The 13,291-nt window shown below is 41.2% G+C and overlaps 1 protein-coding gene across 7 annotated transcripts in view; it reads left to right on the forward strand.

Annotated features, from left to right (window-relative positions):
• The window catches only part of EPN1 (epsin 1), a 315,777-nt gene that overhangs the window by 141,194 nt on the left and 161,292 nt on the right, over positions 1 to 13,291 (forward strand). For all 7 annotated transcript variants that reach the window (XM_053690619.1, XM_053690620.1, XM_053690622.1 and 4 more), the window contains exon 5: positions 6,194 to 6,443. In XM_053690619.1, coding sequence (XP_053546594.1) covers positions 6,194 to 6,443 — 250 coding nt within the window. The remainder of the gene's footprint in view (positions 1 to 6,193; positions 6,444 to 13,291) is intronic.

Below are 13,291 nucleotides of genomic sequence, written 5' to 3' on the forward strand. Positions count from 1 at the left end.
TAAGAATAAATAATTTTTTCCTTACCGTAAAAATTTTCAATTTACTTTTTTCCCTGCGGGCTGTTCGCGGGGGCAGAAAATGCTTCAATTTATTGCGTCATTCTTGGCGCTAACTTTTTTGGCGCAAAATTCTGTCATTTCCGGCGCCATAGTTGATGCCGGAAGTTTGTTTGTGGTTGCGTAATTTTTTGACGTATGTGTGTTAGACGTTTTTTTGCGTCAAAAAATGTGGGCGTCATTTTTGACGTCAGAGGATGTGGCGTCATACTTGGCACCAAAAAATATGGGCATTTTATTTGGCGCCAATAATGTGGGTGTCATACTTGGCGCCAAAAAATGTGGGCGTCATTCTGGTCTCCACCTTTTTTCACATTATTTAAGTCTCACTTTTTCATTGCTTCTGGTTGCTAGAGGCTTGTTTATTTTGCATCTTTTCCCATTCCTGAAACTGTCATTTAAGGAATTTGATAATTTTGCTATATATGTTGTTTTTTCTATTACATATTGCAAGATGTCACAACCTGACCCTGGATCAGAATCTACTTCTGGAAAGACGCTGCATGATGTTGGTTCTACCAAAGTTAAGTGCATTTGTTGTAAACTTTTGGTAACTGTTCCTCCGGCTGTAGTTTGTGTTAGTTGTCATGATAAACTTTCTAACGCAGATAGTGTCTCCATTAGTAATAATCCTTTACTTGTTGTTTTTCCTTCAACATCTAATGTTCAGGATGTCCCTGTTAATGTAAAAGAATTTGTTTCTAATTCTATTAGGAAGGCTCTGTCTGTTATTCCTCCTTCCAGTAAACGTAAAAGGTCTTTTAAAACTTCTCATATTTCAGATGAATTTTTAAGTGACCGCCATCATTCTGACTTATCTGTTTCTGATGAGGATCTATCTGGTTCAGAAGATTCTGCTTCAGATATTGACACTGATAAATCTTCATATTTATTTAAGATGGAGTTTATTCGTTCTTTACTTAAAGAAGTGTTGATTGCATTAGATATGGAGGAGTCTAGTCCTCTTGATACTAAATCTACTAAGCGTTTAAATTCGGTTTTTAAACCTCATGTAGTTATTCCAGAAGTTTTTCCAGTTCCTGATGCTATTTCAGAAGTAATTTCTAGGGAATGGAATAGTCTGGGTACTTCATTTACTCCTTCTCCAAGGTTTAAGAAATTGTACCCTGTGCCATCTGATAGATTAGAATTTTGGGACAAAATCCCTAAAGTTGATGGGGCTATCTCTACTCTTGCTAAACGTACTACTATTCCTACGGCGGATAGTACTTCCTTTAAGGATCCTTTAGATAGGAAGCTTGAATCCTTTCTAAGAAGAGCTTATTTATGTTCAGGTAATCTTCTTAGACCTGCTATTTCTTTGGCTGATGTTGCTGCAGCTTCCACTTTCTGGTTGGAGGCTTTAGCGCAACAAGTGTCAGACCATAATACTCATAGCATTGTTAAACTTCTTCAACATGCTAATAACTTTATTTGTGATGCCATTTTTGAGATCATTAGAATTGATGTCAGGCATATGTCTTTAGCTATTTTAGCTAGAAGAGCTTTATGGCTTAAATCTTGGAATGCAGATATGACTTCTAAGTCAACTTTGCTTTCTCTTTCTTTCCAAGGTAATAAATTATTTGGTTCACAGTTGGATTCTATAATTTCAACTGTTACTGGGGGGAAAGGAACCTTTTTGCCTCAGGACAAAAAATCTAAAGGTAAATATAGGGCTGCTAATCGTTTTCGTTCCTTTCGTCAGAATAAGGAACAGAAGCCTGACCCTTCCCCTAAAGGAATGGTTTCCAATTAGAAACCTTCTCCAGTCTGGAATAAATCCAAACCAGCTCCCAAATCCGCATGAAGGTGCGGCCCTCATTCCAGCACAGCTGGTAGGGGGCAGGTTACGATTTTTCAAAGATATTTGGATCAATTCGATTCACAGTCTTTGGATTCAGAACATTGTTTCACAAGGGTACAGAATAGGTTTCAAGGTAAGGCCGCCTGTGAGAAGATTTTTTTCTCTCACGCATTCCAGTAAATCCAGTGAAGTCTCAGGCATTTCTGAAATGTGTTTCAGACCTAGAGTTGGCTGGGGTAATTTTGCCAGTTCCAGTTCTGTAACGGGGTCTGGGGTTTTACTCAAATCTATTCATTGTACCAAAGAAGGAGAATTCCTTCAGACCAGTTCTGGATCTAAAAATATTGAATAGTTATGTAAGGATACCAACATTCAAAATGGTGACTATAAGGACTATTCTGCCTTTTGTTCAGCAAGGGCATTATATGTCTACAATAGACTTACGGGATGCATATCTTCATATTCCAATTCATCCAGATCACTATCAGTTCCTGAGATTCTCTTTTCTAGACAAGCATTACCAGTTTGTTGCCCTTCCGTTTTTCCTAGCAACAGCTCCAAGGATCTTTTCAAAGGTTCTCGGTGCCCTTCTCTCTGTAATCAAAGAACAGGTTATTGCGGTATTTCCTTATTTGGACGATATCTTGGTACTTGCTCAGTCTTTACATTCTGCAGAATCTCATACGAATCAACTTGTGTTGTTTCTTCAAAGACATGGTTGGAGGATCAATTTACCAAAGAGTTCCTTGATTCCTCAGACAAAGGTAACCTTTTTGGGTTTTCAAATAGATTCAGTGTCCATGACTTTGTCTCTAACAGAAAAGAAACGTCTGAAGTTGGTTTCAGCTTGTCGAAACCTTCAGTCTCAATCATTCCCTTCGGTAGCTTTGTGCATGGAAATTCTAGGTCTCATGACTGCTGCATCGGACGCGATCCCCTTTGCTTGTTTTCACATGAGACCTCTCCAGCTTTGTATGCTGAACCAGTGGTGCAGGGATTATACAAAGATATCACAATTAATATCCTTAAATCCCAATGTTCGATCTTCTCTGACTTGGTGGTTGAATCACCATCGTCTAATTCAAGGGGCCTCTTTTGTTCGTCCAACCTGGACTGTGATCTCAACAGATGCGAGTCTTTCAGGTTGGGGAGCTGTATGGGAATCTCTGACAGCGCAGGGGGTTTGGGAATTTCAGGAGGCGAAATTACCAATCAACATTTTGGAACTCTGTGCGATTTTCAGAGCTCTTCAGTTCTGGCCTCTTCTGAAGAGAGAATCGTTTTTGTTTTCAGACAGACCATGTCACAACCGTGGCGTATCTCAATCATCAAGGGGGGACTCACAGTCCTCTGGCTATGAAAGAAGTATCTTGGATACTTGTATGGGCGGAATCCAGCTCCTGTCTAATCTCTGCGGTTCACATCCCAGGTGTAGACAATTGGGAAGCGGATTATCTCAGTCGCCAGACGTTACATCCGGGCGAATGGTCTCTTCACCCAGAGGTATTTCTTCAGATTGTTCAAATGTGGGGACTTCCAGAAATAGATTTGATGGCCTCTCATCTAAACAAGAAACTTCCCAGGTATCTGTCCAGATCCAGGGATCCTCAGGCGGAAGCAGTGGACGCGTTGTCGCTTCCTTGGAATTATCAACCTGCTTATATCTTTCCGCCTCTAGTTCTTCTTCCAAAAGTGATTTCCAAAATTCTAATGGAACGTTCGTTTGTATTGCTGGTGGCTCCAGCATGGCCTCACAGGTTTTGGTATGCGGATCTCGTTCGGATGGCAAGTTGCCAACCTTGGACACTTCCGTTACGGCCAGACCTTCTATCTCAAGGCCCATTTTTCCATCAGGATCTCAAATCATTATATTTAAAGGTATGGAGATTGAACGCTTGATTCTTAGTCATAGAGGTTTCTCTGACTCAGTGGTTAATACTATGATACAGGCTCGTAAGTATGTGTCTAGAAAGATTTATTACCAAGTCTGGAAGACTTACATTTCTTGGTGTCTTTCTCATCACTTTTCCTGGCATTCTTTTAGAATTCCGAGAATTTTACAGTTTCTTCAGGATGGTTTGGATAAAGGTTTGTCTGCAAGTTCCTTGAAAGGACAAATCTCTGCTCTTTCTGTTCTTTTTCACGGAAAGATTGCTAATCTTCCTGATATTCATTGTTTTGTACAAGCTTTGGTTCGTATAAAACCTGTCATTAAGTCAATTTGTCCTCCTTGGAGTTTGAATTTGGTTCTGGGGGCTCTTCAAGCTCCTCCGTTTGAACCTATGCATTCTTTGGACATTAAATTACTTTCTTGGAAAGTGTTGTTCCTTTTGGCCATCTCTTCTTCTAGAAGAGTTTCTGAGTTATCTGCTCTTTCTTGTGAATCTCCTTTTCTGATTTTTCATCAGGATAAGGCGGTGTTGCAGACTTCATTTCAATTTTTACCTAAGGTTGTGAATGCTAACAACATTAGTAGAGAAATTGTTGTCCCTTCATTGTGTCCTAATCCTAAGAATTCTATGGAGAGATCTTTACATTCTTTGGATGTAGTAAGAGCTTTGAAATATTATGTTGAAGCTACTAAAGGTTTTAGAAAGACTTCTAGTCTATTTGTTATCTTTTCTGGTTCCAGGAAATGTCAGAAGGCTTCTGCCATTTCCTTGGCATCTTGGTTAAAGTCTTTGATTCATCATGCTTATGTAGAGTCGAGTAAGTCCCTGCATCAAAGGATAAAGGCTCATTCTACTAGGTCAGTTTCTACTTCCTGGGCTTTTAGGAATGAAGCTTCTGTTGATCAGATTTGCAAAGCAGCAACTTGGTCTTCTTTGCATACTTTTACTAAATTCTACATTTTGATGTGTTTTCTTCTTCTGAAGCAGTTTTTGGTAGAAAAGTACTTCAGGCAGCTGTTTCAGTTTGATTCTTCTGCTTATAATTTGTTTTTTTCATTATAAGATTAAAACTTTTTGATTTGGGTTGTGGATTATTTTTTCAGCGGAATTGGCTGTCTTTATTTTATCCCTCCCTCTCTAGTGACTCTTGCGTGGAAGTTCCACATCTTGGGTATCTACTATCCCATATGTCACTAGCTCATGGACTCTTGCTAATTACATGAAAGAAAATATAATTTATGTAAGAACTTACCTGATAAATTCATTTCTTTCATATTAGCAAGAGTCCATGAGGCCCACCCTTTTTTGTGGTGGTTATGATTTTTTTGTATAAAGCACAATTATTCCAATTCCTTATTTTTGATGCTTTCGCTCTTTTCTGATCACCCCACTTCTTGGCTATTCATTAAACTGAAATGTGGGTGTGTTGAGGGGTGTATTTATAGGCATTTTCAGGTTTGGGAAACTTTGCCCCTCCTGGTAGGAATGTATATCCCATACGTCACTAGCTCATGGACTCTTGCTAATATTAAAGAAATGAATTTATCAGGTAAGTTCTTACATAAATTATGTTATATATATATATATATATATGTGTGAGTGAGCGCTAGGGGATGTAATACTGAGACTATATATATATATATATATATATATATATATATATATATATATATATAGCAGATATACAAGTAAGACTGATAAATGTAGACACAAGTAAGTCTATTGCTCGTACCACTTAGATGCAGGACCAGTCCAGCAAAGATGAATATTAATTAGGCAGTCCACAACAGTGTCAGGCTATAACAGCTTATGTGACAGTTCCCTGGTGCCTTTGGTCTCGGCTGCTTCGTCCAGTAATGAGAGTACCCTCTTCGAAAAGATCCTCCCCAGGTAGTTTCTGAAAAGATAGAGGGTCGACAAGCGCACAAGAGGGCACTCCTAGTGAAGCTCGTTTATACCGGGGAAACTCACTGTATTATATCTATAAATGCCCACTCGTGATTCAACCTCATCCAGTATGAGGTATAGATAAGACACTTGGTTAGAGGTGATATCTGTTTCTGATCTCCTTGTACTGCTCCTGCTGCGGTACTCTTGTTCCTTTTTCTGTTAATATCCAGGAGTGTAGTCCCCAGACAGGCAGTGGAGGCTTAAGTGGTTAAGTCTCTATACAACCAGGGGGCTATGGGTGAGTGAGACTATGCAGACCGGGTGTATAAAATGATACAATTTAATGTTTGAACAATTAACGTGTGTATATATATATATATACACTGAAAAAGTCTGCTATGCTTATTTACTTTTTAATGACCCTGTAAGGTAAAGATTTGCTGAATGGGTAGGTACTTCTCAATGTATAATAGTCTTATTAATGTAAGGTATAAATGTACTTGTTTTGCTTGATTTAACTGACACGTGCAATCTGTCTTCCCTATAGGCAATGACGCTCATGGAGTATTTGATTAAGACCGGCTCTGAAAGAGTGGCACAGCAATGCAAAGAAAACATATATGCTATTCAGACACTGAAAGATTTCCAGTATGTGGACAGGGATGGAAAAGATCAGGGGGTGAATGTTCGAGAAAAAGCAAAACAGTTAGTGTCCCTATTAAAAGATGATGAGAGACTCAAGGAAGAAAGAGCACATGCTCTGAAGACCAAGGAAAAACTGGCACAGACTTCAACATGTAAGCCTCTATTGAATATACCTTTGCATGTTTTAATTAATTAATGCATTCATTCATTAATTTATATCGGTGTTCTCCACAGAAAATTTGCCAGCCAGATGGTATTATGAAGTAGCCGGGTGAGGGCAGTGTAATAATTTCTAATTGACAATTTTCTGCTAGCCAAAGCACAAATTATTAGCATAATTTAACATAGATGTATTTAGTGATAATTTGTGGATTTTTTTTTCCCCAACATTTTTAATATTGGCTAATTTTAGCATAAAATTGGCTAAAATTATATATATGAGAAATTGATCATTTAGGTTTATTTGTGTATGTGAAATATTAAAAATTTAAGTTTTGACTCCGCAATCCATTAAAATGGTGTGAGTTTGCTGGGACATCGGGTTTCCTTATTTTATCACTTTTGATACACAACAATTCTTATTTCAACTATTCTTATTTTTGCCTATATATATATATATATATATATATATATATATATATATATATGAAAGCCCAATTTTCTTCTTAAACAGGAAGAGTCCACAGCTGCATTCATTACTTTTGGGAATTCAGAACCTGGCCACCAGGAGGAAGCAAAGACACCCCAGCCAAAGGCTTCAAATACCTCCCACACTTCCCTCATCCCCCAGTCATTCTTTGCCTTTCGTCACAGGAGGTTGGCAGAGAAGTGTCAGAAGTTCGAGTTAAGTCACTTAGGGAGGGTAGTACTTTTTAAAATGGGATTGGAGTTTTAAGTAGTCCTGTCAGCCTCTCAGTGAGAGCATGGATGAAGGTTAGAGTCCGGAGATGCAGGGGAGAGTCCTTCTGCGAAACAATCCCGATTAACAGCTCCTTGGCAATCAGCTTTGACGAGTTTCGCTGCCTGCCTTTCTTCAGTCCATGTCAGAAGCGAGGCTACTGTCTGTCACACTTGAAGGGACATGTTCCTGTTCCACGGCGTAGATTCTGATAAGATAGTTTCATTTTACTTAATTATGTGAATGTGATGTTAACGTAAAGGTAGGGTCCCTGGGGAACTGCTTTTATCTTAAAATAAGGAATCATGGGTTAATATCCCTTAAGGGGGGTTATTAAACAAGGGGGACTTTAATCATGTATATGTGGTTCTATCTACTGAGGTGTAGTAATACTTTAGGCTTATGGCTTTTCGGAACATTAACGGCCTTATCCTCATTTAGCGCGATTTTTAGATTTGCGTACCATTTTATTACTTGCACAGTGCACCTTGTGACCGGGTGCGGTTACATTGTTTTTCACTTCCGTATGCTGACCGTGTGGCGACAGAGTCTGCTCGTGGCTTGTCTGGTTCACAGGAGGTGGTGAGTGCCCCAGTCATTGGGGGTGTAAAGAAGGTGTCAGTTACCGTTTGTAATTATTGTAATCTCATGATGGAGGATTCTGACATTTTGGACACGGATGTCTCCTATGCGGAGAATGTGTCTTGTGATTAATATGAAATGGCCTGGGTTATCCATGCCCATCAGTTATGTTCCGATTGCAGTTCCAGAGTACTCTCTTCTCTTGATTCAGGGTCCTCAGAGTGCGTTGAGCCGTCCGCCCCCGAGGATGCTAGGTCCTGTGACGCTTGTTTCCCAGAAACTTCCTTTGCTACGCAAGCAGGTGTCCCTTTGGTTTTTACTCCTCCGGAAGGTGGCCTATTTCCTCCAGAGGTTATGGCACGGTTCCGCATGGCCATATCTGCGTCCTTGGCTCATTTGTATCTCCCAAGTGAAATATTTTTAAGATACTGTCCGTGTTCGGTCAACCAGGGCCCGCTGGGCGGGGGATTGCCCAATTCAGTTCGGCCTCCTGGGGAAATGGGGGGCCTCTGAGGCTTCAGGGGCCCCAACCTTGGGCCTGGAGTAGTTTGTCGATCCGACAAGGGATAATTTTGCCTTCCGTTATAGGTTAGCACGTCTTTGTGTCCTACGAAAACATGTTTTGGCATTGCTAGAGGATCCCAGTCCTAGTGGGCCAAGGGATTTGAGGCCTTAGATGCCGGATGGCAACCTGGATAGACGTTTTGGGGTTGAAGCTAATCTCCTTATCGTCTCAGTTTTTCTTTATTTTATGTGTCGGTTCCAGTTGTGAGCTTGGGTGAAGGGAGCCTTCTGATCAGCTGGTCTGGTTGGGCGTATCCTTTTTTTCCCCTGAGGCGTTCACCCGCGGGTGCTGCCTTACTTTTATTTTAGATACGGACAGGATGTATTTGATGTATTTGTATAAAGCTCAGGGCTGATATAACTTTCGTTTTGAGAACGTTCTTTCTCTGGAACTTATACTTGAGATTTTGTGGTCGCATGGGCACTTCCTCGGAAGTTGAGCACTTTGGTTAAGTCTGAGGTTATGTTTTTCTAGTTCATATTATCGAGCCTTCGGGTCGATTTTTCTTGGACCATAGACAGATCTGAAAGTTCTCTTATAGCAGGCAGGTACTGGTCGGGTGCTTGCTGTTTTCTTGGGTTCATGTCACCCTTGTGGTGCTGATTAGCCTATTTGTTTTAAAAAACAAAACAAAAAAAAGGAAAGCCCTAGTGGTATGGACTCCGGACAACAAAGTTTAGGGCCTGGGGCGTAGTTCCAACGCTTCTGGTAGGAGGGTTGTGTGCTCCGATATAGGTTGGTTTTTGCTGGCGATATTGCTTGAGATGCGTGACCGAGTTTTTCAGATGTCATTGAGGGTTCTAGGTCCCCTGAGGACTCGGAACCGCGGTTTTCTAATTATTTGGAAGTCTGGACATGATTGATTTCCAGAGGTTTAGTATCTGATTAAGTGGACGTTTTGAGTCCTTACTTGCGGTATCTCCAGATGACGACTCTGTTAGCCTAGTCACATTCTTTTTGCTGTGGCGAGGTTTCCTTCCCTCCTGTCTTGGGTTGGGTAATTTGTTATAGAAGAGTGGACATGTCCTGTTTCGTTTGCTCTAGTGCGTGGAGTGCAAGGGTCTCCCTGCCATTTTACCTGGAGCTGCAAGGCTCCCGTTGTTGTTTCATTCAAGGATGTCGGGAGGTCGATCTGGCAGGGATCTCTGGAGATTGTCTTCTGTTCAAAATAAAAACTGCCCCTTGTCATACCATGGTCTTTGACTCTCGGGTGCTACTCGTCGATATTTTTGAAAATTTAGCCCTTCAGGCTTGAGAGTAGGAGGTCTGGGGTCAGTTACATTCTTCTTGCCTGTCTGGGGTCAGGAAACTCACCATTTAGCCTTCCAGCGTGGGTTCAGGTTGTTAGGCCTGTCTACATGGATTACCTTGTGGTCCAAGGGTACTAGTGGGCCTTTCCTAAACCGGTTGGGAGTTCTTTTCAGACTCTTGGGTTTGTGGATATTGCTTGGTATTTTACATCTAAGGACTTTAGATGGCGGAATGCTTTGTATGGTTGCGCTCCTAACCATAGGAGGCAGCTTATGGGTTCCTCGGGGGCTTCAGATCTTCGGATCGGTTCTGTTTTTCGAGGACTCTGGTTAAGGACCATGTCTCTTATCTGGAAAGGGTATTAACAGTTCTGCTTAACCCAAGAGTTTGGTCTCCCGCGTGTCCCTTTGGAGGGTGCGGGGGTTTTCTGACTCTTATATGAGATATCAACCTGAGGTTTTCTGACGGGTCCCTACTTGTCTGCTGGGACATCTGATGTTTCCTGGCAGGCTCCAGTTGCTATTCAACTGGGCTGACAATGTTGGCCGAGGGTTGGCCTATAGTAGGGTGTTTTCCGTTGATTAATCTTCTCACCTAGGGTGGGGAAGGGAATTTTAAATGTTCTCCTTGGGTTGGAGGTACCTCAGTATCTGTTGAGGGTCTGTTGGTCCTTGTTTTTCTCGCCTCGTAGGGTTTTTTCCCTCTTGCGTTCTCAGTATCACAGAATTAATTCTGGTATCGGAATGCTGTGGGTCAGAGTACTTTCTTCCCTGGAGAAGTGTTCCTTCTTATGGAAGGCTGCAGTGTAGGGTTCCTTGGACCCGAGCATGAGGTTCCTGTCATGGTTCATGGTAGCATGCTAATTTTTAGTAGCGGTCAGAGTTCTACTCTGGGGCTTTGATGCCTCGTAGATCCATCCTTTTTTTCTTCCGAGGGTCTGAGACTCGCCTTAGGGGCTGGGACCGTTATTCTGGAAGGAAGGTCGGGGGTCAGTCTGCTTTTGCAACATGGACCGTTTAATTTTTTAATCTGTCCTCCCCCTTGTTGGGGGGACTCTGAGTGTCCATCTCTCTACCGGTGGCGGCTGTTGTCGGGATGGATCGCTCCTTGGATTTCGGGAATTTTCTTGTTGGGAGCTGTTGTCGAGATTTTTCAACACTTTTCAGTGGGATGAGTCCCACAATGGCTTAAGGCGACTTTGTTGCCTGTGGATGGGTCATCGTGAGTTTTGCTCACAGGTGTCTCTGTGCCCTCTTGAAGAGCTCCTTTTAAGCTGCTGGGACGGTTTTCATGTCTCTGCTTGTCTATGCTTAACCTGACGGGTTTTGTCTAGGTTACAATGGGGAACTTGCAGGTCCTGGAACACCATAGTTGGTATGGTGCTGTGTCTGGGATGTGAGGGTGGCCTTCCGGTCATCTTAGTGATGTTTTCTCCTGACTATGGACTTATCTTCTGGTCTTTGTCCTCCTAGGGAGTTTGTTTCCCTGGACAGTGGTCCTGCAGCAACCTCGGGTTGCTCTAAGTTGATTGGTCTTTTAGATGTCTCATGGGGCCTCTATTCTCCCTCTTGGGGGTAGATAGAGATTTTGACCAGTTTTTTTTATTAAACTCTGTTTTGGATGGTCCTTCGAATCTCCTGGGTTCCTCTAATCTCCCTCTCGGGAGTTGATAGAGGTTTTTCGGTTTGGATTGTGGGAGTTGAGTGCTGCAGGGTTGACTCCTTGGAGCCCTTATGCTCAGCAGACTTTGGGTCTGAGTGGTCTCTAGCACGGCTTTGCAGGTTATGTAACTGATGAGTGGTTACCCGGGCTCCGGTCTTTCTCTTGTCGTTATAGTTTTTGTAGGGTGTTGAGTAATTTCAGGCTGTGGTGCCTTTCGAAGGAGCCGCCTTTTTGTACCCACCCTTTGTTTGCATTCGGTTTCCTCTAGCTTGGGTATTGTTTTCCCAAAAGTAATGAATGCAGCTATGTACTATTCCTGTTTAAGAAGAAAAACATAAATTATGCTTACCTGATTTTCTTTTCTTCTGACAGGAAGAGTCCACAGCTCCTGTCCGCACTTTATTATGGGGCGGCAGTAAATTTTTGTCTTCTGGCACCTTTTTTAAAATCACCCTGATATTTATCCTGCTGTTCCTTGTTCCCTTGGCAGAATGACTGGGGGATGAGGGAAGTGGGGGAGGTATTTGAAGCCTTTGGCTGGGGTGTCTTTGCCTCCTCCTGGTGGCCAGGTTCTGAATTCCCAAAAGTAATGAAGGCAGCTGTGGACTCTTCTTGTCAGAAGAAAAGAAAATTATCAGGTAAGCATAATTTGTTTCTTAGAGAATCGTTGAAAAATGAAAATGTTATTATTACTCATCTCTCCCATTCCCTCTGTGAGTGTATTTTCTTCTGCTTGCTTTGTTTACATAGCCTTTCTACAGCCGATACTTAAGTATTGGAAGATTCAGTACTGTATATGACAGTGGGTATACCACAGGCAAACACAGCTATTTCAAATGACAAAATAAATGTAAATTAGATATTTGTAAACTATTTAATACACCCCAGCAGGTAAAATTGATAATTAGGAACAAAATTAAAGGGGGGGAAATGTTACAGTATACTGCCCCTCTAATTCTGAAAGCATGCCATTTTAGTATTATGAACATAATCTGATATTACATAAGTTTTGGTGACCTTGGAGTGATTTGAATGATTGAAAATCCATATTGGTGCTTCCTCATTTCTTATTTTTAGTATATTATATTATTATAAGTATTTTATTAGAACGAGGAAGCAAATAAAAATGCTTACCTCCAAAACTAGATAAGTGGAAAGCCCAATACAGTGCTGAAGTTACATGCTTCTAAAACTTCTAGATTGTAATTGAAAAGCTAATTCAAACTGTACTACGTATTTAGAAACGTGTAGGATATCATTATAGACTTGCTAGTATTATTAACAGAACTCTTGGAACGTTGCCTTTAATGACATGGAAAGCCTTCTCTGCATTCATGTGAGATTTGCAGTTTTTTCTTCTGCTGACATCTCTTATCAGTTTTTCAAGTTGCTTAAAACCTTTGTACCCTGTGCACACAAACCTTATGTTATTTATGATAGAATAATCAACCACTCACTGGCACATGGGAGTGTCACAGCCTCTGTTGCCTTAGAAGGGCCTTGAATATTAGTTTGTACTCATTTATACTCTGTAGTCACCATTCCTCAGGTCATGTCAAACCCACTTTATTGCCTATGCATTGCTCTAGACCAGTGATGACTAACTTTGGCACCCTGATGTTTTGGAACTACATTTACCATGATGCTCAACTAGACTGCAGGTATGCATCATGGGAAATGTAGTTTCAAAACATATGGGGTGCTAAAGTTAGCCATCACTGCTTTAGACTATTTGTGTGTGTTGTTGCTGGACTGTCACGACCAGGTAACTAAAGGCAAATGTGTGATTTAATTTGGTGGATGCAGTAGAAAAACTAAAACACTGCATCAAAAAATAAACGAGTGAACAAATGAAACCACAAAAAATAAACAAATTAGCCAGGTCTAATTTAAGAAACAAACAAAATTTGTTTGCTGCTATTGTTGTTCAATAACCAAACTCCACCCACTTCTTGCCTCCTTTCGAGAAGCCAATCTGTGCTTGAGTCTGCAGGTGACGAGGCTAGTGATGGTGATAATGTCAGTACACAGTTCTTTTTGCT

Source organism: Bombina bombina, chromosome 8, assembly GCF_027579735.1.
Source record: "Bombina bombina isolate aBomBom1 chromosome 8, aBomBom1.pri, whole genome shotgun sequence".
Lineage (NCBI taxonomy): Eukaryota > Metazoa > Chordata > Amphibia > Anura > Bombinatoridae > Bombina > Bombina bombina.